The sequence below is a fragment of the Anser cygnoides genome, chromosome 30 (genome assembly GCF_040182565.1).
Source record: "Anser cygnoides isolate HZ-2024a breed goose chromosome 30, Taihu_goose_T2T_genome, whole genome shotgun sequence".
Taxonomy (NCBI): Eukaryota; Metazoa; Chordata; class Aves; order Anseriformes; family Anatidae; genus Anser; species Anser cygnoides.
This window is the reverse complement of record NC_089902.1, coordinates 2,114,195-2,136,042: the sequence shown is the minus strand read 5'-3', so window position 1 is coordinate 2,136,042 and position 21,848 is coordinate 2,114,195. Positions and strand designations below refer to the sequence as shown.

Genomic DNA, 21,848 nt, shown 5'->3' with positions numbered 1-21,848 from the left:
CCCCGGACTCTGTGCATCCTTGGAAGAGACTGCTTCAGGAGAGGAGAGATATTTCAAGGACCCAAAAGGGTATGGGTGGGCTTTTGGCACAGCTGCCTTGGAGAGGGAGGACATGATGCTGTTGTCTGCCTTGCCTTGGTCTCTCACAGGACCCTTCTGTTGTGGGGTTGATGAGGGCTGAAGGACAGCTGGTGCCAATCACTGCCACAGCCGTGCACCTCAGTCAGTAGAGCACCAACCGAGTCCGCGGACAGAGGATTGTCGTGGCCTGAAGGAAGTCATGCAGTGCTGAGTGCTGCCATGCCGGACACGGTAGAGCTTCCCTGCACACTGGGATCAAAGGCACCCAAGCGTTTTGCCACAACTGATATCGCTAATGCATTTTTCTCCATCCGTTTGCCAGCAGATTGAAGGCCACAGCTTGCTTTCAACCTGGCATCGACTGCCCCAGGGCAGGAAACTCACCCCCAACCATTTGCCATGGACTGATCCAGAGTGGCCTGGAAGAGGAGGAAGCTCCTGAACACCTGCAGTACATCGATGGCATCGTTGTGTGGGGTGACAGAGCAGAGCAAGTGTTTGAGAAAGGGAAGAAAATACTCCAAATTCCTCTGAAAGCTGATTTTGCACTAAAAGAACTGAAGGTCAAGGGACGTGCACAAGAGATCCTGCTGCAGGCTGGCCAGGGTCAGGGGGACCAATGTTCAGGGACAGGCTGAGCATTGGTGAGGGGCTTCTCAGGAATTGCATGGTGCATCACTTGCTTTGTACATATTATTCTTATTAATGTTATTATTATTATTGTTATTATTACTATTTTAACTTCCTTTTCTGTCTTCTCAAATTTTAAATCATTCGCTATTGTCTGGGCCCTTGTGCTAGTTGAAACAAATACACTGTCTACACATCAGGGTCACCTTGACATTGCCTTTGTCTCCTTGTCCTCACTGCCTCCAATGCTCTGCTCTAACGAGCTCCAAGGGAGGCTGTGTCAGGGCTGGCCCTCAGGGGGACACTGCAGGAAACTTGCCTCTGACTTGGACTTGTTGAGAGATGTCTTCAATTGTCTCTCAGTGCCTGAGGCTCGTGGGCTCCTCAGCAAAGCCCCCCGAGGGGGGATTCCAATGCCTTGGGCTGGGCGTGTGGTGCTGAGCTGGGCCGGGCTCGTGGGACAGAGAGAGCTCGTGGCAAGAGGGCCCTGGTGCAGAGAGACAGCTGTGCCCAGGAGCAGCTCCTGTGCACAGCGCAGCAGGGCTGGGGGCTCTGACCGCAGCTGGCACGGGGAGAGGAGAGAAGGAGAGAGGGCTTGGAGGCAGTGAGGAGCGCAGCAACAGAGGGCAGCGTGTGGCAGGACAGATCTGCAGGCTCTTGGCACCGTGAGTCTCTGGCTGCAGGGCCATGCAGGTGGGGTTGCCAGAGGGGTCTTCTGCAGCTGGCACATCCGATTCCTGATAGCATCTGTCGGGATTCTTGTCTCTCTGTTTCTCCAGCAAAGTGTATAAGATGCTGTAGAGAATGTCATTTATATGAGGAAATTTCCAGAGGAAGACTGAGGCTTGGTTTATCTTTTGGGAAAGGCTTTTTTTTTTTGGATTCTGTGCTTTCAGATTCCTGTTCTGGAGGGGAATCTGAGTGAATCTGAGCACACAGCTTGTGGGATAAGTCTGTGAGCATGGACAGGGAGGAGACGTGGGGACGCAGAAGCGGCTCCCAGCAGGGACACGGGCAGGCAGCAGGGACATGGGCAGGCGGTGAGAGGGAGCTGCTGCCAGAAATGCTGTGCGAGGGAGGGCTCAGGCACCTCCCTGCCAGCCCCTGCAGGGCAGGCGCCTTCCCTGGGACACCCCCTGCTCTCCTCTGCCACCAGCACAGCCTCTGCCCTCAAGCCCCCGCTGTCCCCAGCAGGAGCTGCCTCCTCTGCAGGCAGAGCTGCAGCACAGGAGGGTGTGCTGAGTGTCCGTCTGTCCCTCCCTGGCCTTGCCTCCCCTGGCAGCAGCACGCTGCCATTCCTCCTGGCTTCTCCACCTGGCCGTGCTGCTGCTGCTCTTGTTCCCAGGCTGCCTGGGGATGGGGGTTTCACCTGCCCATGGAGTGAGCCCTCGGGGTGCCTGGGGGAAGGGGAGTATGGGGACAGGGTGAGGGGTCTGGAGATGGGCACTTGGAGCCTGGCTTCTGCTCTCAGCAGTGTTCAAACTCTTCTCAGGAGAACCTCCTTAGTGGAATTGTCCTGCAGTCAAAGAGATGCCCGCACAGAGCAGCTGAATCCAATGCAGGAAAGGGATCTGCCAACTGTCTGTGTGCAATTGGGCAAGTGCTATGAGGGACTTAACTGTGAAATGGGAATGGTTTTCTCAGGTCACTCTGCCGTATTATTAGTGTATTTCTGTTCCTTGGGCAGGACACCATGCCCGGAGGCAGGAAATGCCCAATAGCAGCTTTGTGAGCGAGTTCCTCCTGCTGGCATTCGCAGACACGCGCGAGCTGCAGCTCCTGCACTTCGGGCTCTTCCTGGGCATCTACCTGGCTGCACTCCTGGGCAACGGCCTCATCCTCACCGCCGTAGCCTGCGACCACCGCCTCCACACCCCCATGGACTTCTTCCTCCTCAACCTCGCCCTCCTCGACCTGGGCTGCATCTCCACCACTCTCCCCAAAGCCATGGCCAATGCCCTCTGGGACACCAGGGCCATCTCCTATCAAGGGTGTGCTGCACAGATCTTCTTTTCTGTCTTCTTAGTTGGAGCGGAGTACTGGTTTCTCACCATTATGGCCTATGACCGCTACGTTGCCATCTGCAAGCCCTTGCATTACGGGAGCCTCGTGGGCAGCAGTGCTTGTGCCCAGATGGCAGCAGCTGCCTGGGGCAGTGGCTTTCTCAATGCTGTCCTGCACACGGCCACTACATTTTCCCTGCCCCTCTGCCAAGGCAATGCTGTGGACCAGTTCTTCTGTGAGATCCCTCAGATCCTCAAGCTCTCCTGCTCAGATGCCTACCTCAGGGAAGTTGGGGCACTTGTGTTTAGTGTTTCTTTATTATTTGGCTGTTTTTTTTTCATTGTTTTTTCCTATGTGCAGATCTTCAGGGCCGTACTGAGGATCCCCTCTGAGCAGGGCCGGCACAAAATCTTTTCCATGTGCCTCCCTCACCTAGCCGTGGTCTCCCTCTTTGTCAGCACTGCCGTGTTTGCCTACCTGAAGCCCCCCTCCATCTCTTCACCATCCCTGGACCTGGTGGTGGCAGTTCTGTACTCGGTGGTGCCTCCAGTACTGAACCCCCTCATCTACAGCATGAGGAACAAGGAGCTTAAGCAAGCACTGTGGAAATTAATGACTAGATGTGTTTCAGAAGCAATAAATTTCCATTCTACCTGTGCAGATGACTAGTAATATCAATGACTAGAAGAACAACTAATATTATATATATAATTATTTTTGTGTTTGTGTATTTATGAGTGTTTTCATTACAGAACTTTCTTTGTTTCAATGTCTAAAGTTGCCCATTAAAATGATATGATTCATCTCATTCAATCTCAGAGATGCTGTATATGAGGAGCCAGGCCCTCTGTGAATTGAAATAAAAGAAAGGAGCCTGCACTGCCTTCCTTGTGTGACTTCCTTCCTGTGAGAGCTGCTCTGGCTCTGCAGGGGCAGTGCCATGTGCAGGGCTGCAGAGGAAACGAGTCCCATCCCAGCAGCACGGCCAGGGAGCACCAGCGCTTGGGGCATGCCGAGCTGCTCTCTTGCCACTGCCCCCCTCTGGTGCTGAGCCCTGCTGGTGGGGTCAGGCCCGGCTGCTCCTGTAGCTTGGTGCCAGTGCTGCTGTGGGGCTGTGCTGGGACTGCAGGCAGGGACAGGCAGTGGGCACGGCAGTGGCACAGCCGGCCTCCAGAGAAGCATTTCAGTACTCAGAAAGAATCTCCTCAGGGCACTGCTTGAAGGCTGACGACTTCTTAAAAAACTGTGGTCAAGAACATTTCCAAGGAATAGACAACAAAGAGGATATTTGCCTTTCGTGTTCCTCCACTAGATCCATGTGCTGAAATCAGGGTCACACGGTCTTGCAAGGACTGAGGGCTCGGCAAGGACTCATCTGCTGTTCGTTGCACCTGGCAGGCAGCGAAAACCACAGAGCCGTTAGCTCACTGCCACCATGTGAATCGAAAACAGAAGAAGTACAAGAACTCATAGGTTGAGGTAAAGTCAGTCTAATAAGAAAACAAACAAACAACAACAAAAAAAGAAAAAAATTAAAAAAATAAAAAATATAAAAATAATAAAAACAATAATAAATAAAAATAAAAATAAAAATAAAAATAAAAATAAAAATAAAAATAAAAATAAAAATAAAAATAAAAATAAAAATAAAAATAAAAATAAAAATAAAAATAAAAATAAAAATGAAAATGAAAATGAAAATGAAAATAAAAATAAAAATAAAAAAATAAAAAAGTGCTCCCTGTTTGTCAGCAATGCCATGTTTGCCTACCTGAAGCCCCACTCCATCTCCTCACCATCCCTGGGCCTGGTGGTTTCATTTCTGTACTTGGCAGTACCTCCAGCAGTGAACCCCCTCATCTACAGCATGAGGAACCAGGACCTGAAAGACACAATGAAGAAAATGATTCTAGTGGTAATATTTACTTAGCAATGAATTGGCTATCTCCCTTTTCTAGTTTATCTCCAGTTAATCTCAGGCAATTTTTGACCTTTAGGTAAGTATTCTTTAAAATTCTGTTTGCAGATAAATATTTGCTTTCATTTCTCTTTTCCAGATGACCAACCCTCTGTGTGACCCAGAGGCTTTCTCTGAATGTGTTTATTCCTAAATGACATCTGGCCTCTGTTGTGGCATCTTGTTAGTAAAATGAAGTTGCTCAGTGCTCACGGCTCTTCTTCCCAAACTGGAGTGCAGAAGGCGCTCAGGGAATGCCAGGCTCAAGGCCTCACTCATGTGCTTGGGTGCCACCGGGACACAGGGGCATGAGGGCACGGGGTGGGGGGTGAGGGAGTCAGGGCTGGACTGAGTCATCACTGGCGGATGCCCAGTGCCCCTGGAGGCCCTGACTGGTCAAGAAGCAGCTTCCTGGGATTGAAACGTGACAGGGCTGGCGGCATCAGGGAGGTATCGGGAGCCACTAGGATATGCTAAGGGTTCTCCTGGGATGCCGTGTGCCTTGTGTTGGGTGGGCAGCGAGTGGGTCTTCACAGTAAAGCCAAGCCAAAGGATGCACGGGCTGATGGGAGCTCTGCAATGCCAGGACACACAGCGAGGCCACAGCACAGAGGTCTCAGAGGCCTTCAGTGAGCAAGCGGAAAGGGCCAAGACTGGGTGACCAGGCAAGGGCAGGGGAGTGGGGAGAGGTGGGCAGGGGCTGGGCTGGGCTGGGCAGTGCCCGGCAGAGGGCACCAGCAGCGTCAGGGAGCGGTGGCAGCATGCAGGGGAGGGCTCCCAGCAGGGCTTGGTGCTGCAGAGCCAGGGCTGGGGAAGGGAGCCCCGAGCTGCAGGGGCAGGGGACACGAGGCCGCTCGGGGCTCTTGCTGGCCTGGGCAGAGCAGGAAGGGGGCCCAGGACATTCGTCCCCTCACCGCAGCCTGCCACGACCTGCACGGCGCTCACGGAGCGTCCAGGGCCAGGCTCTGCCCTGTGGTGCGCAGGGAGAGGGCAAAGCCTCTCTGAAGAAGAGGCTGAAACTGAAAAAGGTCCCTCCGCTGCCCTGTGGTGTGACAGGGCCAGGGTGGGACAGGTTACCTTTATTTGATGTAGTTCTTGTGTAATTTGCATTGGTGATGGCACAAAAAGACAGCTCCTTCACCAGTGATGTACATCCTTCTTCATGTTAGGACACAACTGAACGTCCTTCACTCTGCTTTATCTCACAGATGAACTGGATTAGGTCTCCTTGATTACTCTGAGGCACAGTGCAGTACTTTTTGCCTTCTGACACTCCAGCACAATATGTGTGACTTTCCCTTCATTTACGCATTGACCTGACAGGTGATTTCACACTTTTTGCTTTCATATCCCTAGCTGGAAGAGGATGATTCCCCAAAGTGGGGCAAGCTGATGGGTTCTGGCTCAGCCATTTGAAGCATGCTATACTTGAGTTTTTCATCCTGAGTTTGCTAAAGATGACCCAGGACGGTAAATGGATGTTTAGGTGTCTAGTACGAATAAGGGAAAGTATCTCAGGTTCCCAAAGGCCATTTCAAATCTAGGTCAATCCCAGGAACTCACAGAAGAAGGGGTTTGTCTTTGAAGGGGTTTCCTGTGCTGGGCTGGGCTGCAGTTACAGGGACAAAGACCACTGCTGGCAGTGGAGGTGCCCTGGGAACTCCACCTGGCTCCACCGGATTTCCCCAAAGGGCTCCGGTCTCCTGCAGGTCTTTTCTGACATCTGCTGGTCCAGGGAAGTGCCTCAAACACAACGGGGCCACAGGAGGTTTTCCCTGGTTATGCTTATGGTCAGACAGCAAAGCTCTGCCTCAATACCCAGTAATTTTTTTAGTACTTAACTAATAAAGCAACTACTCTTCAGCTCAAATGATTCAACCCCTTCCATTAAATGTCTCACGTGAATGATAATTTCTATCATGATGAAATGTTAATTTTCAGGATGTGTATTCATTACAGGAGGAGAAATACTGATGTTCACCTGTACTTGCATTGTCATCGCTTTGTCTATCATGGTGTGCTCCCTCATCTTCCAGGCTCAAAAGCCGTCTTCATTACACAGACCCTGCTGAATGCCGCCTTTGCAGCTGCCTGTCTGGACCTATGCACTTCCCATGGTTCTCCTGCTTTGCCCTCCCCTTACTCTTTGATCATTCAGACCACCCTCACCAACCCAGTTGCTGCTTTGCGTTTCAGTGAGTTCCAGCTCGCCCATCCCTCAGCAGTCTGTCTAATGGTTTCCTTAGCAAGAAACTCATCGTTTATCATTGAATTAGTAAGATATGGATTAATACTAACACTATGATTTTAAATTTCCTATTAATCAGTGTAAAATACATCAAGTACCATCATCCTTTTGGGAAGGTAAACGTCACTGGAGGCAACAAAATGAAGAACTTGAACTTTGTTCGTTTTTTTTTTTTTAAATTGCAACATGATTTCCTGTGTTGTTTTTTGTTTGGTTGGTTGGTTTTTTTTAATAGAAAAAACCCTACTCTTCCTACCTAAGCAGGGCTTCGAAGGAGTAACCCTAGACCACTATCTATAGGAAAATGATGCTCCAAACTGAAATGCAACAAAATTCAGCCTTTAAAATGAGGAAAGATTTCTATTAGATGCTCTTTGAAATCTTCCTCCTTAACTACACCATGAAAGCTCTCCAATTAGCTCTACAAGTCTTGAAGACGTGAAGAAAATTATGGGAGAGATATGTCTGCTTAGGACATTCTGCATTTTAATGAGTTCCATGGTGTATTTTGGTGCTCAGTCTATGAAGGAGAATGATGTAACCGCTTGAGAAGGTAAAGTCAGAAGGAAAAGTTGAAGTGACTTGGAGTATTAATGGGCCCCACTGAGGGCTGTCACTAACAAAGCCTCCCCAGGGACTTGTTAGGGCAGATCATTGGAGGCCATGATTGCAGACAGGCAAAGCACTGTGCTGAGAAAAGTCTTGGTTGGTTTTGGTGAAGCAGAAGGGCCAAGGCCTGACCCCAGCCCCTGGGAGGGGAGATCCTGCACCCCCCCGTCTGGCTCAGGGCTCTTCTTGGGGTCTGTATGATGTGGTGGGCAGTGTGATGCCACGACAAGAACTTCATTAGGACACCTCCCCACCCCTGCACAGGGTATCAAGGAAGCAGTGAGGCCCCATTGCAATGACTAAATCTTGTCTCCTCAGAAGCTCTAGGCAAAGGGACAAAAACGTCAGGGCTGTTGGGGCCTTCCCTTCTTGCCAGCACCCTCTGCCTTCTCCTCTGCAGGCTTTCCTATGCTGTCCCACGCTTTGCCCTATTTCCTTGAAGTCTGCAGACACCCATCTCTGTTCACCGCCTTGCTCTCATCCCGGCATTTCCATCATCTCACCCATGTCTCGTCAACACTCAGCTGTTCCTTGAAACACAAAGCTAGGGTCTAATCTTTCGGTGACCTCTGGCACCACAGCATTACTCTTTGAGGGACATTTCTTCCTCCTTGTGGCCAGTGACACCCTTCCAAGGTGCACTTTGTGGCGGTTTTTCTCTCCTGCTCTTTCCTACTACCAAGGAAAGCTCCATCAGGGTGGAAACCACTCCTGAAGCAGGCTTCCCAACCCATCTGGCTCCTTGTGGCCTGTCAGCCAAGCAGACAGAAGTCACCTCCCCAGCATCTTCCAAGGCCTGGGCCTGCTGCTGGCCTTGCAGCTTCTTGGCTAGACACAGCCAAGCCTTGTGCCTCCTGCTGTCCAGTCCTGGCCTACAGCAGAAGGGACAGGACAAGCCCTCTGCGGGCCTTCTTTCTGTCTGGGTCCTCCTGGGGATGGAGGCAGAGGGGATCTCTGAGGGGATCTTCTCTCCCCTGAGAAGAGGAGGCTCAGGGGTGACCTTATCGCTCTCTACAGTTACCTTAAAGGAGGCTGTAAAGAGGTGGGGGTTGGTCTGTTCTCCTACGTGCCTGGTGACAGGACAGAGGGGATCCCACAGGCAGCATGCCAAGCAGGGGCCTTCTGCTGGCCTAGCAGGGCCACTGGCAGATGTCAGCCCCAAAGTGCACATCCCAGGGAGAAGCCAAGGCTGACCTGCCACCTCCAGACACAAGGCACCTCACAGTCCCTTTGCGTGACACGTTCCTGCTGCTGCCCTATCAGCTGCAGAGACAGAAGTGACCTCCCAGTCACTGCCCCAGTCACATTCCTCCTGCTGGGGCAGGAGATCCTGAGGCACAGCTGACCTCTCTCTAGAACCCTTGGTACCTGTTTTTCACTTTCTGGGTTAGAGATTAAGCAAAGTTTTAGTCGGAGTGTTTGGTGTTCTGCTTGTGGTGTCAGGTCTGTGGTTAAGGTATGGACAAGCTCTGTGTTTTAGGGTTTTTTAGGTCTGACAAGAAGTCTAAAGTGACATAGAAAATTTTAATTTTAGTGTTAAGGGAAAGGATTAACTGTGAACAAGAGAGATAATGGATTCCTTTCAGAGTCCTTTCAGGATTCCTTTCAAATATCTGTAGGATCATCCTCCACAATGTGCCCATCAGCTCTGCACCTCCACAAAACTGCGCTTCCTAACTTCAAGTTTTGTTTCCAGAATGGCTTCTATGGTCCAGGGTTCCTTTTTCCAGGCCCTCACACATGGTTTTGTTTCGGATGAGCAGGGATGGGATAAGGAAAGCGAAGGCACAGATGGAACTGACCTTGGGAGGGGATGCAAAGAATAACAGGAAGAGATTCTACAGATACATGGCTCAGAATAGAAAGGCCAAGGTGTTCCCCCTCTGATGGATGAGAAGGGTGAACTGGTAATGACAGACATGGAGAAGGCTGAGGGACTCAGCAACGTCTTCTCCTCAGTCTTCAGTGCCAGTCAGGCTTCCCAAGTCTTTCATTTCCCTGAACCCAGAGATGGAGGCTGGGGGTCAAAGTCCGACCTGCTGGAAGTGAAGAGCAGGTTTGGGAACACCTGATGAACCTAAACACGTACAAGTCTATGGGGCCTGATGACTTCCACCCCAGGTCCTGAGGGAACTGGCTGATGTAGTTGCCAAGCCTCTCTCCATCATATTTGAAGAGTCCTGGCAGTCGGGTGAAGTCCCTGGTGACTGGGAAAAGGGAAACATCATTCCCCTTTTGATTAAGGGTAGAAAGGAGCACCCAGGGAACTTCAGAACGTTGAACCACACCTCTGTGCCTGGCAAGATCATGGAAAAGATCCTCCTGGAATCAATGTCAAGGCACATGCAAGAGAAAGAAGTTTATCTGAGACAGCCAGCATGGCTTCACCAAAGGGTAAATTGTGCCGGACCAATCTGGTGGCTTTCTACCATGGAGTGACCACATCAGACGACAAGGGAAGACCGACCGATGTCATCTTCTTGGAATTGTGTTGTCACAGTCCCCCATGACATCCTGGTCTCCAAATTGGAGAGATACACATTAGATGTTTGGACCATTGAGTGGATAAGGAGTTGGCTTGAAGGTCACACCCAGAGAGTGATGGTCAATGGCTCTATATCCAAGTGGAGGCTGGTGATGAGTGGTGTCCCTCAGGGGTCTATCCTGAGAGCGGTACTGTTTAATATCTTTATCAATGACAGGGACAGTGGGGTTGAGTGCACCCTCAGCAAGTGTGCAGATGACACCAAGCTCAGGGGAGTAGTTGATGCATCAGAGGAAGGGATGCCATCCAAAGGGTCCTGGACAAGCTTGAAATTTGGGCCCATGTGAACCTAAGGAGGGTCAACACGTCCAAGTGCAAGGTGCTGCACCTGGGCCAGGGAAGTCCGAGACATGGGGATAGGCTGGGAGAAGAACTCATTGAGAGCAGCCCTGCAGAGAAGGACTGGGGGGTTCTGCTGCATGAAAAGCTCGACATGAGCCAGCAGTGTGCGCTTGTAGCCCAGAAGGCCAAGTGCATCCTGGGCTGCATCAAGAGAGGGGTGGCCAGCAGATAGAGGCAGGTGATTGTCCCCCTCTCCTCTGCACTTGTGAGGCCCCACTTGGAGTCCTGCGTCCAGGTCTGGAGCCCCCAGCACAAGAAGGTTGTGGGCTGTTAGAGTGGGTCCAGAGGGAGGCCACAAAGATGTTTAAGGGGCTGGGGCACCTCTCCTATGAAGAAAGGCTGAGAATGTTGGGGCTGTTCAGCCTACCAGAGGAGAAGGCTGTGGGGTGGTGTGGTTGCAGACTTTCAATACTTAAAGAGCCTTATAAAAGGGATGGAGAAGGACTCTTTACTCAGGTAGATAATGATAGGACAAGGGGAAGTGGTTTTAAATTAAAAGGGGAAATTCCTATTAAATGTTAGCAAGAAATTTTTCACTCAGAGGGTAGTGAGGCACTGGAACAGGTTTTCCACAGAGGTATTGGATGCCCCGTCTCTGCAGGTCTTCAAGAGCAAGTTAGATGAAGTCCTGAGCAACCATTATCTCCTGGGAGGTGTCACTGCCCATGGTAGGGGGGTTGGAACCAGATGATCTTTGAGGTCCTTTCCAGCCCAGGCCATGCAATGATTCCATGATTCTATGACTGGTTAAAAAAACTTGTTATGCAGAAGGACAAGAATAACAGTATTTCTATCAATATAAAATGTTGAATTATTAATAAAAATACACTTAAGGAAATCATTCTCTCAGTTTCCCAAATAACCAGGTAGTCCTGTTAGGATTATTTCTAATATTACATTTTGAAAATAAGTTTAATGACAAAAATTGTATGATAATAATCACAATAATGAAGTCAATCTTGGTGACGAAGAAGCATGTATAGAAATAGTTTCCTCACTGCATCTTTGAGCTCCTGGTTCCTCATGCTGTAGATGAGGGGGTTCACGGCTGGAGGCACCACCGAGTACAGAAAAGACAGCACCAGGTCCAGCGATTGGGAGGTGATGGAGGGAGGTTTCAGGTAGCCAAACAAGCCACTGCTAACAGTCATAGACACTACGGCCAGGTGAGGGTGACACGTGGAAAAGGCTTTGTGCCGGCCCTGAGAAGAGGGCATCCTCAGTACGGCCCTGAAGATCTGCACATATGACAGCACAATGTAAAGAAAACAAAAAAACTCTAAAGAAAGAGTAAAGACAAGTGCCCCAACTTCCCTGAGGTAGGTGTCTGAGCAGGAGAGCTTGAGGATCTGGGGGATTTCACAGAAGAACTGGTCCACAGCATTGCCATGGCAGAGGGGCAGGGAAAATGTTGTGGCCGTGTGCAGGACAGCATCGAGAAAGCCACTGCCCCAGGCAGCTGCTGCCATCTGGGCACAAGCTCTGCTGCCCACGAGGCTCCCGTAGTGCAGGGGCGTGCAGATGGCAGCGTAGCGGTCGTAGGCCATGCTGGTGAGAAAACAATACTCCGCTCCAACAAAGAAGACAAAAAAGAAGACCTGTGCAGCACATCCTTGATAGGAGATGGCCCTGGTGTCCCAGAGGGCATTGGCCATGGCTTTGGGGAGAGTGGTGGAGATGCAGCCCAGGTCGAGGAGGGCGAGGTTGAGGAGGAAGAAGTCCATGGGGGTGTGGAGGCGGTGGTCGCAGGCTACGGCGGTGAGGATGAGGCCGTTGCCCAGGAGGGCAGCCAGGTAGATGCCCAGGAAGAGCCCGAAGTGCAGGAGCTGCAGCGTGCGCGTGTCTGCGAATGCCAGCAGGAGGAACTCGCTCACAGAGCTGCTGTTGGCCATTTGCTGCTTCTGGGCATGGGGTCCTGCCCATGGAGCAAAAGCACAGTAAGATAGTACAGAATTACCTGATAATAACTAATTCCATTTTGTCCTCTCAAGCAGACATTGGTCAGGTCCCTTTCATGAGTTTTAACTGACGCTGACTGAGGGTGTCCCTGGAATAAGGGGACTTTGCTGTGGTCAATGTAGTAATCAGTCCTCACCTATAACAATAAGGAAAGGGGAACATGTGGTAATCCCTGATTGAATTCACTCCTGATATCAAGTGATTATCCACATTGCTCTTCCAAATTCACCCAACTGCATAGCAGGGCTGTTAGAATTTCTGTTTCTTTTTTCTTTTATATTTTCGTTCCTTCTGTACTCCAAGTGAAACCTTGTCGATCCTCACATAAAAAGGGACTGTCCCTTTAGTGCAGACTGTCCTTCCGAGTGGACAGCCAGTCTGTCAAGAAAGGCTGGTCTCTTCTGCTGGCATGTCTATGAGCGGCGGGATAACTACATGTTCACCTGAAAAGAACTAGGACACTGCTGAATCAGGGCTCAACGTGCCCATCTCCAGACCCCTCACCCTGTCCCCGTACTCCCGTTCCCCAAAGCACACCGAGGGCTCACTCTATGCTCTATGGGCATGTGAAACCCCCATCCCCAGGCAGCCTGGGAACAAGACCAGCAGCAGCATGGCCAGGTGGAGAAGCCAGGAGGAATGGCAGACTCTACTTCATGTTGAAGAAAGAGAGAGATCTATCCTGTCAGATGCTATCAGGAATCGGATGTGCCAGCTGTAGAAGACCCCTCTGGCAACTGCAGCTGCATGGCCCTGCTGCCAGAGACTCACGGTGCCAAGAGCCTGCAGATCTGTCCTGCCACACGCCGCCCTCTGTTGCTGCGCTCCTCACTGCCTCCAAGCCCTCTCTCCTTCTCTCCTGTCCCCGTGCCACCTGCGGTCAGAGCCCCCAGCCCTGCTGCGCTGTGCACAGGAGCTGCTCCTGGGCACAGCTGTCTCTCTGCACCACGGCCCTCTTGCCACGAGCTCTCTCTGTCCCACGAGCCCGGCCCAGCTCAGCACCACACGCCCAGCCCAAGGCATTGGAATCCCCCCCTCGCGGGGCTTTGGAGAGAAGCCCACGAACCTCAGGCACTGAGAGACAATTGAAGACATCTCTCAACAAGTCCAAGTCAGAGGCAAGTTTCCTGCAGTGTCCCCCTGAGGGCCAGCACTGACACAGCCTCCCTTGGAGCTCGTTAGAGCAGAGCATTGGAGGCAGGGAGGACAAGCAGACAAAGGCAGTGTGAAGGTGGAACTGATGTGTAGGAAAACTTGATGTGTTTCACCATATAGAAGAAGGGCCAGGCCTTGACCCCCAGACCCTGGGAAGGGAGATCCTTTCCCTTCACACACTGCTCAGGGCTCTTCCTGGGGCAGGAGGAGATGGGGATGTGCATGGCCAAGTGCAGGAGAATGGTACGAGCCCTGCCTAGTTCATGGGTGGGGGCAAGGAGGCAATGAGGCCCTGGTGCTTTCACGATAAGCTGTCTCCTCCTAGGCCTCAGTGGCAGAGACAACAGCCAGAGCCATGGACACAAAGACCTGGGTCCTGTTGGGACTCTCAGCCTTGCTACAGCCATTGCTCCTCTCCACACCAGGCTGTCCTAGGGACTCCCAGACCTGCACCTCTTTTCCTGCTGGCACTAGACCCTTGTCCGTGTGGTATCTCACAGGATCTGAGCTGAGTCTGATACCTCAGATCTTCTTGGTGGCCATGCTCCTCATAAGGCAGCTCTGTAGGAAGCTGGCCTGGTTCCTGGGGAGCAGCACCACTGCTCGTATGGCATCTCTCATGGGGGATGGTCATGAGTCTATGGAGCTAGATGGGATCCCCCTCATGGTACTGAGGGAGCTGGCAGAAGTGCTCACCAAGCCGCTTTCCATCATTTATCAGCAGTCCTGGCCATCAGGGGTGTTCCCAGTCAACTGGTGACAAGGAAATATGATGCCCACCTACCAAATGGCTGGAAGGAGGATCTGGGGAACTACAGGCCTGTCAGTCTGACCAGTGACGGGGAAGTTCATGGAGCAGATTATCTTGAGTACCATCATGCAACTCTCAGAAGACAACCAGGTGATCAGGCGCAGTCAGGAGGGCTTTATCAAAGTCAGGTCCTACTTGACAAATCTAAACTCCTTCTATGTCAAAGTGATGCACTCAGTGGATGACGTAATGGCTGTGGATGTGGTTTATCTAGACCTCAGTAAGGATTCTGAAACTGTTTCCTACAGCGTTCTCCCAGAGAAACTGGCTGCTTGAGGCTTGGACGGGTATATGCTTCCTTGAATTAAAAACTGTATGGGTGGCTGGGCCCAAAGAGTTGTGGGACATGGAGCTAAATGGAGTTGGAGGCCGTTCTCTAGTGGTGACCCCCAGGGCTCAGTTCTGGGGCCAGTTTCCTGGAATATTTTCATCAATAATCTGGACAAGGGGATTAAGTGCACCCTCAGTAAGTTTGCAGACAACACCAGGTTAGAAACGAGTGTTGGTCTGCTGGACGGTAGGTGGGCTCTGCAGAGGGTCCTACATAGGCTGGACTCATGGGCCAAGGCCAAATCTATGAAGTTCAACAAGGCCAAGTGCTGGGTCCTGCACTTGGGGCACGACAACCCCCTGCAATGCTGGGGAATGGCGGGTGGAATGCTGCCCATCGGAAAGGGACTTGGGGGTGTTGGTGGACAGTCGGCTGAATAGGAGCCAGCAGGGTGCTCAGGTGGCCAAGCAGGCCAACAGCATCTGGGCTTGTACCAGGAATGGTGTGGTCAGCAGGAGTAGGGAAGTGATTGTGCCTCTCTACTCAGCCCTGGTGAGGCCACACGTCAGGTATTGTGTTTAGCTGTGGGGCCCCCAGCATAAGAAGGACACGGATCTATTTGAATGAATCCAGAGGAGGGCCACGAGGATGATCAAGGGGCTGGAGCACCTCTCCTCCGAAGACAGGCTGTGGGATTTGGTGTTGTTCAGCCTAGAGAAAAGAAGGCTCTGGCGAGACCTTATGGCGGCCTTCTACTACCTAAAGGGGGCTGTAGGAAAGCTGGGGAGGGACTCTTCATCAACTAGCGTAGTGATAGGACTAGGGGAAATGGTTTTACATTGAAAGAGGGTAGGTTTAGATTAGATATTAGGCAGAAGTTCTTTACTCAGAGGGTGGTGAGGCACTGGAACAGGCTGCCCAGAGATGTTGTGGATCCCCCCTCACTGGAAGGTTTGAAGGCCAGCTTCGATGGGGCCTTCAGTAACCTGGTCTAGTGGAAGGTGTCTCTGCCCACGGCAGAGGGGTTGGAATTTTAGGATCTTTAAGGTCCTTTCCTACCCAAACTACTCTGTGATTCGCTAATTCTGTAAATCCAAAACACAGCACCACACCAGCTCCTAGGAAGAAAAATTCAGTCTATCCCAGCTAAAACTCGGACTATATCCACCCCTTACTCCATACAATTGCTCCTATGTCATACTCAGGTCTGACACTTTCTAAATAACTATCACCACTTTTCCTCTCTTTTGATATACGCACAGAGATATCTTGCCCTTAGGCTATTTGTGTCCTCGTTTTGGATAGGATTCAGTTAATTTTCATCCTAGTATCATAGAATCATAGAATGGCTTGGGTTGGAAGGACCTTAAAGATCATCTAAGTGAACTCCCCCCAGATTCCACAAACAAGATCAGGTTGGCCAAGGCCTCATCCAGCCTGGCCTTGAACACCTCCAGGGATGGGGCATCCACAACTTCTCTGGGCAACCTGTTCCAGTACCTCACTACCCTTACAGAGAAGATTTTCCTCCTGATGTGTAGTGTAGGTCTCCCCTCTTTTAGTTTAAGACAAATCCCACATCCTCCTGTCATTACCTACCCGAGTAAAGAGTCCTTCTCCATTGTTTTTAAAAGACCCCTTTAAGGATTGAAAAGCTGCAAGGAGGTCTCCCTGGAGCCTTCTCTTCTCTAGGCTGAACAAACCTAACTCCTTCAGCCTGTCTTCACAGGTGAGGTGCTCCAGCCCCTTGATCATCTTTGTAGCCCTCCTCTAGATTTGCTGTAGGAGGTCCACATCCTTCTTGTGCTGGTGCCCCAAACCTGGACACAGTACTCCAGGTGGGGCCTCACAAGGGCAGAGCAGAGAGGGACAATCACCTTCCTCTATCTGCTTGCCGCCCTTCTCTTGATGCAGCCTAGGATACAGTTGGCCTTCTGGGCTACAGTCACGCACTGCTGGCTCATGTTGAGCATTTCATGCAGCAGAACCCCCCAGTCCTTCTCTGCAGGGCTGCTCTCAATGAATTCTTCTCCCAGCCTATCCCCATGCCTGGGTTTTCCCCGGCCCAGGTGCAGCACCTTGCACTTGGACTTGTTGACCCTCCTTAGGTTAACATGGACCCAAATTTCAAGCTTGTCCAGGACCCTTTGGATGGCATCCCTTCCTCTCTTGCATCAACTACACCTCTCAGCTTGGTGTCATGTGCACACTTGCTGAGGGTGCACTCTACCCCACTGTCCCTGTCATTGATAAAGATATTAAACAGTACCGCTCTCAGGATAGACCCTGAGGGACACCACTCATCACCAGCCTCCACTTGGACATAGAGCCACTGACCATCACTCTCTGGGTGTGACCTTCAAGCCAAATCCTTATTCACTCAATGGTCCAAACATCTAATGCGTATCCCTCCAATTTGGAGACCAGGATGTTGTGTGGGACCGTGTCAAAGGTCTTACAGAAGTCCAAGTAGATGACATCGGTCGGTCTTCCCTTGTCATCTGATTTTGTCACTCCATTGTAGAATGCCACCAAGTTGGTCCGGCATGACTTACCCTTTGGTGAAGCCATGCTGGCTGTCTCAGATCACCTCTTTCTCTTGCATGTGCCTGACGTTGATTCCAGGAGGATCTTTTCCATGATCTTGCCAGGCACAGAGGTGAGGCTTACCGTTCTGGAGTTCCTTGGGTCATCCTTTCTACCCTTTTTAGAAATGGGAGTGATGTTTCCCTTTTTCCAGTCACCAGGGACTTCACCCAACTGCCAGGACTCTTCAAATAGGATGGACAGAGGCTTGGCAACTACATCAGCCAGTTCCCTCAGGACCCTGGGATGCAAGTCATCAGGCCCCATAGACTTGTACTTGTTGAGTTTCATCTGGTGTTCCCAAACTTGCTCTTCACTTACAGCAGGTGGGACTTTGACCCCAGGCCTCCATCTCTGGGTTCAGGGAAATGAAAGACTTGGGAAGCCTGACTGGCAGGGAAGACTGAGGAGAAGGAAGACTGAGGGAAGACTGAGGAGAAGACGTTGCTGAGTCCCTCAGCATTCTCCATCTCTGTCATTACCAGTTCACCCTTCTCATCCATTGGAGGGGGAACACTCTCCTTGGCCTTTCTTTTCTGAGCAAAGCATCTATAGAATCCCTTCCTGTTATTCCTTGCTTCACTTGATAAGCACAGTTCCATCCGTGCCTTGGCTTTCCTTATTCCATCTCTGCACATGTAAAACTGAAACATGCATGAGGGCCTGGGAAAAGGAACCCTGGATCCATAGAAGCCATTTGGGAAACAAAAGTTATAGGTAGGAAGTGTGATTCTGTGGAGGTGCAGAGCTGATGGGCACATTCTGCATGATGCTCCTAAAGACCTTTGTGTCCTTTTCCCTCCTGACTACAACACCACTTCCTTCTCAGGAATGGAGTAGCCGACAGAGGTGAGACAGATACTCTGAGGACAGGAATGTCATCAGAAAGCTGATCCCAATAAGATATGGGGAGTTCAGGAGCAGTCTGGATATGAGAGATGTGAGACTTTGGGGTGGGAAGAGGAGCATGGCCACCTGAAATAAGATAATTCACGTGATGTTAAAGCTGTGGTAACACTGACTTAAAACAGCCATGTGTGGCCCTTACCTTATTTTAACCAGTAGTTTTAATCCCTAAAACTAAATGCTACTCCAACACTCTGACAGTAATCCCCTACTCGAATGCTTGAACTCAAAGTATTCCTTGAAGCAAAACTCACCCATAGCCACTTTCCCTTCCTATTACTCTCTTGCTCACCCTAATCCCTTCCCTTGACACTAGCATTAAAATGCTATATTGAGGCCTAGACAAGTTCTTGGCAGACCTAAAAAGACCCTAAACCAAAGAGCTTTCCCATACGCTAACCACAGAAGAAGACCAAACCTTCCCATTAAACCTTTGTTTACTCTCTGACCCACAAAGGTGAGCCCTATTCCCGTGGGGACGAGAAAGTGGTCAGCTCTGCCTCAGGATCTCCTGCCCCAGCAGGAGGAACATGACTGGGGCAGTGACTGGGAGGTCACTTCTGTCTCTGCAGCTGATAGGGCAGCAGCAGGAACGTGTCACGCAAAGGGACTGTGAGGTCCCTTGTGTCTGGAGGTGGCAGGTCAGCCTTGGCTTCTCCCTGGGATCTGCACTTTGGGGCTGACATCTGCCAGTGGCCCTGCTAGGCCAGCAGAAGGCCCCTGCTTGGCATGCTGCCTGTGGGATCCCCTCTGCCTCCATCCCCAGGAGGACCCAGACAGAAAGAAGGCCCGCACAGGGCTTGTCCTGTCCCTTCTGCTTGAGTCCAGGACTGGACTCAGGAGGCACAAGGCTTGGCTGTGTCTAGCCAAGAAGCTGCAAGGCCAGCAGCAGGCCCATGGCTCGGAAGATCATAGAATCATAGAATCATAGAATCATAGAATATCCCGAGTTGGAAGGGACCCATAAGGATCATCAAGTCCAAATCCTGGCACCATACAGGTCTGCCCAAAAGTTCAGACCGTGTGACTGAGTGCACAGTCCAATCTCTTCTTAAATTCAGACAGGCTTGGTGCAGTGACTACTTCACTGGGGAGCCTGTTCCAGTGTGTGACCATCCTCTCAGTGAAGAACCTCTTCCTGATGTCCAGCCTAAACCTCCCCTGCCTCAGCTTGACACCTTTCCCACAGGTCCTGTCACTGGCGATAACAGTGAATAGGTCACCTGCCTCTCCACTCCCCCTCGTGAGGAAGTTGTAGACTGCGATGAGGTCTCCCCTCAGCCTCCTCTTCTCCAGGCTGACCAGGCCAAGACCTCAGCCGCTCCTCATACGTCTTCCCCTCTAGGCCCTTCACCATCTTCGTTGCCCTCCTCTGGACACTCTCCAATTGTTTATAGTTTAGTTCGTTTAGATTATATAGTTAAAGATGCTGGTGAGGTGACTTCTGTCTGCTTGGCTGACAGGCCACAAGGAGCCTGATGGGTTGGGATGCCTGCTTCAGGACTGGTTTCCACCCTGATGGAGCTTTCTTTGGTAGTAGGAATGAGCAGGAGAGAAAAACTGCCACACGGTGCACCTTGGAAGGGTGGCACCAGCCATGAGGTGGAAAAACTGTCCAGGGGAACAACTGGTCTTGCTGCTAGAGACTGAGGCAAAGAAGACATTAAGTGCCTCAGCCTTTACCTCATCTCTTGTCAAAAGGTTTCCCACCACATCTAAGAAAGGATGATGATTCTCCTTAATCCTCCTTTATTAAAGTATTTATGTAAACAGTTTGTCTTTGACAGTAATAGACAGATTTAGCTCCAGCAGGGCTTTGGCCCTTCTAATTTTTACCTGCACAGTCCCATAACATTCAGGACACAGCCCCAGCCAGAATGAAACCATGCATGAGAAGGAAGCACAGAAGAGGTGGAACCTGGCAGCCTTCCATCCCCTGCCCTTCTGTGACTCTGTGCTGCAATTCCATTCAGCTGGTTACTCCTGTGTTATCCAAACTTTCCTGCAGCTCCTGATGCTGCTGTCTTGTCAGAGATAGCACAATCACACGAAGGTTGAACTGTTTCCCTGCAGACATGAAAAGCTGACAGAACAGAGCATCACCGTGGCTGAACCTAAAGAAACTGCAGGATTTTGCATGAAGGAACATCTTGATGTTTACTACTAGGAGAAGAGCCAGTGCTGCAGCAGAGGAAGAGGAACCCCACACATCAGGGCAGACTGGGACCCTGCTGAGTGAGCAGTGCCCAGGAGGAGGAGGGCCTGGGCACCACGACGGATGCCATACGAGCAGTGGTGCTGCTCCCCAGGAACCAGGCCTGCTCCCTACAGAGCTGCCTTACGAGGAGCATGGCCACCAAGAAGATCTGAGGTATCAGACTCAGCTCAGATCCGGTGTGACACCGCACGGACAAAAGTCTGTAGCCACCAGAGAAAGAGGTGCAGGTCTGGGAGTCCCTCAGATAGCCTGGTGTGGAGAGGACAGAGGCCTCTGACAAGGCTGAGACTCCCAACAGGACCCAGGGCTTTGTGTCCATGGCTCTGGCTGTTGTCTCTGCCACTGAGGCCGAGGAGGAGACAGCTTATCGGTAAAGCACCAGGGCCTCATTGCCTCCTCGCCCCCAGCCATGAACCAGGCAGGGCTCGTACCATTCTCCTGCACTTGGCCATGCACATCCCCATCTCCTCCTGCCCCAGGAAGAGCCCTGAGCAGTGTGTGAAGGGAAAGGATCTCCCTTCCCAGGGTCTCGGGGTCAAGGCCTGGCCCTTGTGCTTGGTGAAACACATCCAGTTTTCCTACACATCAGGGTCACTTTCACATTGCCTTTGTCTCCTTGTCCTCACTGCCTCCAATGCTCTGCTCTAACGAGCTCCAAGGGAGGCTGTGTCAGTGCTGGCCCTCAGGGGGACACTGCAGGAAACTTGCCTCTGACTTGGACTTCTGGAGAGATGTCTTCAATTGTCTCTCAGTGCCTGAGGTTCGTGGGCTCCTCCCCAAAGCCCCCCGAGGGGGGATTCCAAGGCCTTGGGCTGGGCGTCTGGTGCTGAGCTGGGCCGGGCTCGTGGGACAGAGAGAGCTCGTGGCAAGAGGGCCCTGGTGCAGAGAGACAGCTGTGCCCAGGAGCAGCTCCTGTGCACAGCGCAGCAGGGCTGGGGGCTCTGACCGCAGGCACCCAGGCGGAAAGGGATTCCAGGCAGCCTGCAGGGTGCGGGCAGAGAAGAGCTCAGTGCAGGAGAAACCTTCACAGCTCTGCCCATGGTAAGTCTCTGGCTGCAGGACAGTGCAGGGGAGGTTCCTGGAAGGGGCTCCTGGGTCCGGGACATCTCTGCCTTGCCAGGAGCTGCCAGGATGTCTCTCATGGCTTGTGCGGTGTGGAGGAGAAGGTGCTGCAGGGCAGCCCTGGGCAGAGGAAGAGGAGGGCAGGGGCTGCCTGCAAAGAGAAGGCACTTTCTGCAGTTTCTGCCTGCATTTTCCTGCTGATTCTTGTGCAGGCTCTGTGTTAACAGAGTTGTAGGGATTGCACAGACAATGGAACTTCCTACTGCATTGAATCGAGACATAAACGGGTTAGTGAGGAACCTGAGAATATCCCTTCCCTTCTCCCTGCTTACAGACTGCACCAGGGCTTTTCTGAGCTGGTCTTTAGGACCTGCAGACAGGGAGATGTCCCCAGAGCTGTCCCCATCCCCGGGAGGTGTCTGCAGGTCAGAGCTGGGCACACAGCAGGTGGGATGGGGTCTGTG

General features: G+C 51.5%; 1 protein-coding gene across 1 annotated transcript; it reads left to right on the top strand.

Annotated features, from left to right (window-relative positions):
* Positions 1 to 2,766: 2,766 nt before the first annotated feature.
* On the top strand, positions 2,767 to 6,088 carry LOC136787652 (olfactory receptor 14J1-like). Its single transcript, XM_066984964.1, has 3 exons — positions 2,767 to 3,308; positions 4,468 to 4,630; positions 6,029 to 6,088. Exons 1-3 carry the CDS (start codon positions 2,767 to 2,769, stop codon positions 6,086 to 6,088), a joined length of 765 nt encoding a protein of 254 aa, XP_066841065.1.
* Positions 6,089 to 21,848: the final 15,760 nt, after the last annotated feature.

Excerpts from the sequence above, each read along its gene's own strand:
- LOC136787652 (XM_066984964.1), top strand. The coding sequence starts at position 2,767 with ATGGCCTATGACCGCTACGTTGCCATCTGCAAGCCCTTGCATTACGGG. Across the intron at positions 3,309-4,467 it reads ATGAGGAACAAGGAGCTTAA|CAATGCCATGTTTGCCTACC; the intron begins GCAAGCACTGTG and ends CCTGTTTGTCAG. Across the intron at positions 4,631-6,028 it reads TGAAGAAAATGATTCTAGTG|CTGGAAGAGGATGATTCCCC; the intron begins GTAATATTTACT and ends TCATATCCCTAG.